This window comes from Chamaea fasciata, unplaced genomic scaffold (genome assembly GCF_029207755.1).
Source record: "Chamaea fasciata isolate MVZ Bird 193981 ecotype frontalis unplaced genomic scaffold, bChaFas1.0.hap1 SCAF_7, whole genome shotgun sequence".
Taxonomy (NCBI): domain Eukaryota; kingdom Metazoa; phylum Chordata; class Aves; order Passeriformes; family Sylviidae; genus Chamaea; species Chamaea fasciata.
This window is the reverse complement of record NW_027094092.1, coordinates 6514990-6519149: the sequence shown is the minus strand read 5'-3', so window position 1 is coordinate 6519149 and position 4160 is coordinate 6514990. Positions and strand designations below refer to the sequence as shown.

General features: G+C 50.1%; 1 protein-coding gene across 1 annotated transcript; it reads left to right on the top strand.

Annotated features, from left to right (window-relative positions):
• The first annotated feature begins 1057 nt into the window (after window positions 1-1057).
• LOC136291625 (mas-related G-protein coupled receptor member H-like) lies at window positions 1058-3034 on the top strand. The gene is given in 3 exon segments (XM_066186789.1): window positions 1058-1072; window positions 1990-3006; window positions 3008-3034. Coding segments are annotated over 3 exon segments (1059 nt in total).
• The last annotated feature ends 1126 nt before the right edge of the window (window positions 3035-4160 follow it).

Here is a 4160-nt window from a genome sequence, read left to right as displayed (position 1 = left end):
GGTGAAATGTCCTGCTTCCAGCAGCTGCCTTCTCCCTTTCCCACCACCTCCTAGGGAGAGACAAGGAACCAGAGGGAAATAAGGGACATCAGTATTCCCAGCACTTCTCATCTGTCCACACAGCCCCACACCAGCCCCAGGAAGAACTCCCACCCCTGCAGTGCCAGGACAGGCTCCCACCCCTCCAGCCCTGACCCTGGACAGGAGGCATCTCCCACCAGTCCATCCCTGGACTCCTACCTCCAGCAGGAACAACGCTGTCACAGCAGCACCAGGAGAAAGGTTTGGGGATGGCTGCTGGAACCACTGGCTGTGGTTCAGGCTCAGCCCTCGTGCGTGGCTGCAGCCCTTGGCCCAGAGATCACATCCCATGGTCACAGCCTCCTCTCACAATCTCCCCACATCGGCGACAACTTCCCCTCACATGTCCCAGGGACAGAGATCTTGTCAGGAGGAGGTGGCCACATCACCCCCTTCCTCTGCCACTCTCCAGTGTCATCCCACCATGCAAGGGGCTTCTGGCTTTCACTGTGTGTGCCAGGTGGTCCATCCATCAATGCAGAAGGGGATATAAATCATTCCCACGGATGGAGGATGGCAGAGGGGTGAGAGAGATGAGCCAGAGGCTTTCATGAGTGAGAAATCATTAATGGGCAGACATACAACAGCACAAGTTGCTCAGTGCCTCTAGTGACAAATAACTTGTGCTCAAAGTCTTCTTCCAACGTTCTTCTGGGAGAAATTTTCAGGAGTTGCACCTTTCTCCATCCCCCCCTCATGGATGGACACTGAGACTAAGTTCTCTCCTTCTTTCAAGTCTTCTTCTGGCTCCAAATCCTGAAGCTCCAGGCTGGACACCCTGGAGAGCACATGGATCTTGTGGATTAACATATCCATCAGTCCTGGGGATGACAAGCACAGGATGCAAGTCCAAAGGAGATGGAAAACACATGAAAGAGGGGCAGAAAATAAGCAGTAAAATGCCAGTCCCCGTGCTGTGAAAGGCTGAGGTTGTGTGGCAGGAACCACTTGGAGATAAGAGCTCTTTGGCAGCACCATGTACCCCACAGACGTAATCTCTGAGGAGACACATGCCCAGCAGGGGTGATTAGGCTGATGATTGAGATTAGACAGGATGGAATTAGAGGCTGTGGGCGAAGCCCTCGTGCAATCCCGTGTCTGGGCACTGGTGATTTCCCACAGGAAGTGGACGCAAGGACAATGCTCATCCCCATGGCTGCTGCTCAGGGGCTTTGTCATCATCTCATCCAGATGTCGCCATCCAGAAGAGGTCTGGAATTTCTAAGGGGTTCAGATAAACCTGTAATACCCTAATGGATCGTAGTGGAGTACCACTTCCATGGATCTGCCCTCAGCAGAGGAGGGTTTTCACCCAGGATTCCCAGCAACTGAAGGGACATAATATGACCAGTGCTGTCCTCCCATTTGCGTTGTTTTACATCCAGTAAATGATGTTTAAGATTCTAAAGTCTGAGTGCCTGCATTAATAAGATCATACCAGATCAGCAGCTCCTCATGAAGAACTGGGGTGAGGAGAGGACGCAAGTGACATGGCCACCTCCTCCTGACAAGATCTCTGTCCCTGGGACATGTGAGGGGAAGCTGTCGCCGATGTGGGGAGATTGTGAGAGGAGGCTGTGACCATGGGATGTGATCTCTGGGCCAAGAGCTGCAGCCACGCACGAGGGCTGAGCCTGAACCACAGCCAGTGGTTCCAGCAGCCATCCCCAAAACCTTTCTCCTGGTGCTGCTGTGACAGCATTGTTCCTGCTGGAGGTAGGAGTCCAGGGATGGACTGGTGGGAGATGCCTCCTGTCCAGGGTCAGGGCTGGAAGGGTGGGAGCCTGTCCTGGGCACTGCAGGGGTGCGGGTTCTTCCTGGGGCTGGTGTGGGGCTGTGTGGACAGATGGGAAGTTGCTGGGAATACTGATGTCCCTTATTTCCCTCTGGTTCCTTGTCTCTCCCTAGAAGGTGGTGGGAAAGGGAGAAGGCAGCTGCCAGGAGCAGGACCTTTCACCATGGAGAAGAACAAACAGCACAACAAACTTCACCATGAATCATACACTTTATGGACCTCTGGATCAGGAGAAATTTATCCCAGATCAATGCTCGAGCATTCCCTACAGCCTGATTGCCTTTGCAGGAGTGTGCCTGGGGATTTCACTCTGTGGGCTGGCAGGGAATGGGGTGGTCATGTGGTTCCTGAACTTCCACAAAAAGCAGACCCCTTTCACCGTCTACACCCTAAATCTGGCTGTTGCTGACTTCTCCCTGCTCCTCCTGCTTCTCCTGCTTCTGTTGGCTTTTCTGACCTTAGCAGCATTTTGCACATCTTTGTGGCCTTCTATTCATCACTATCGGCATTTTGTGTTTGTCCTTGGGTTCCTGTGCCACCTGTTTGACCTGAGCAGCCTGGGGCTGCTGGCAGCCCTCAGCGTGGAGCGCTGCGTCTCCGTCCTCTGCCCCATCTGGTACCGCTGCCACCGCCCCCGGCACCTCTCAGGCCTTGTCAGCGGGGCCCTCTGGGCCCTCGCAGGGCTTTTGGTGTCCTCCCTCTACGTCACCTACACCTGTACTAAGGACTCTGAGAGCATCGTGGCACATGTAGCCCTGGCCATTTTGATGGTTTTTTCCCTGATGATGTTGGTTTCCAACCTGTTCCTGTTCCTCAAGCTGCGCTGTGGCTCCCAGAGGCGGCAGCCAGGGAAGCTCTTTGTGGCCATCCTGCTCAACGTGCTGCTGTTCTTTGCCTTTGGCATCCCTTTCAGCATGGAGGTTTTCATCCATCTCCCTGATTCTGGTCATTTATTCCCAGAAGACCCCTCTTTGTTTCTGGCATTGCTGAACTGCACCCTCAGCCCGGTGATTTGCGTGGTGGTGGGGAGCTGCCAGCGGCGCCGCATCCAGCGCTCCGTCAGAGTGGCTCTGCGGAGGGTGTTTGAGGAGAAAGCTGGGAGTGACGCGGGGAGCCACGGCCCTGGGGACAACTGTGGTGGAGGTGACAGCTCTGTGAGGCACTTCTGGACATGTGGCACCCAGAGATGTGGCACCTCAGAGACAGACAGGAGTACGGAGACAAGGACACTCCAAGCAGTGTAGCCTGACTTAGTCCAGTTCCCCAGGGTATTCCCCATGGAATGACCTGCCATGCCCCATCCATAGGGAATGAACTCTGTTGATGAAGCCAAGTATGCAACAATGGGCAGAGCAAGGGCTGCTGGGTTGGTGATGGTGGGATTTGGGGTGTAGGGTGTAAGAGATGAGTGAAAATTACAATTTGGGGAAAAGAGAGAGAAAAAAAAAAGAGGGAAAGAGAGAAAGGATTAAAGGGAGAAGGGGTGAGAGACAGAGAGAAAATACAAAAGAAAGAAATAAAGATGAATACAAGGGGGAAAAAGGGGAAACTAAACAAGAGAATGAATGGGGGAGAAACAGAGAAAGAAAGAATGAAAGAAAATAAGAAAGTAAGGGAGAAAGTAAAAAATAAAGATTGGGAATGGCAAAGATTAGCTTGGACAGGACAGATGAAGAAGGATATCCCTAGTGTGCTAAATCCCTTTTAATAGTTGTGTCAGTCACACAGGGGCTGGTCCTGCTCCCTCTGCAATCATTGGTGAAAATGTTATTCACCTAAGCACAGCAGTGTTTTACCAAAAACCACCTGGAATTAGCTGTTAGAAAATAAACTTGGCTTTTCTTTTTTCAGTAGACACTGACTGGAAGGTTCTTCCTGTGCCTTAAATAAAAAAAAATATTTATCTGAGTTTATATTCTCTATGTTTTTATCACGTGATAAATCAGATAACAACAAAACCAACAACAACAACAACTTTCAATACAATTTTTATCCCTTTGGGAATAAAAATAAACAGCAACAAAAAAGAGACTTCTGGTCTTTTTAACAATACAAAAATGTTTTGTTTGTCCCAATGATAAAATCATTTGAGATATCAAAAAGAGAACATTTTGAACATGAATTTGTGAGGTTTTTCAAAGAAAATTACCAACACTGACTTCTTGTAACAATTTTGGTTAAAAGAATAAATGTCAGGTAGTCTTATAATGCAAATAATCCCATTTTGCCCCTCAAAGGATTTGGTTTAGGGAATAATGTGTCGCAGATCATAGTATTGATTTAC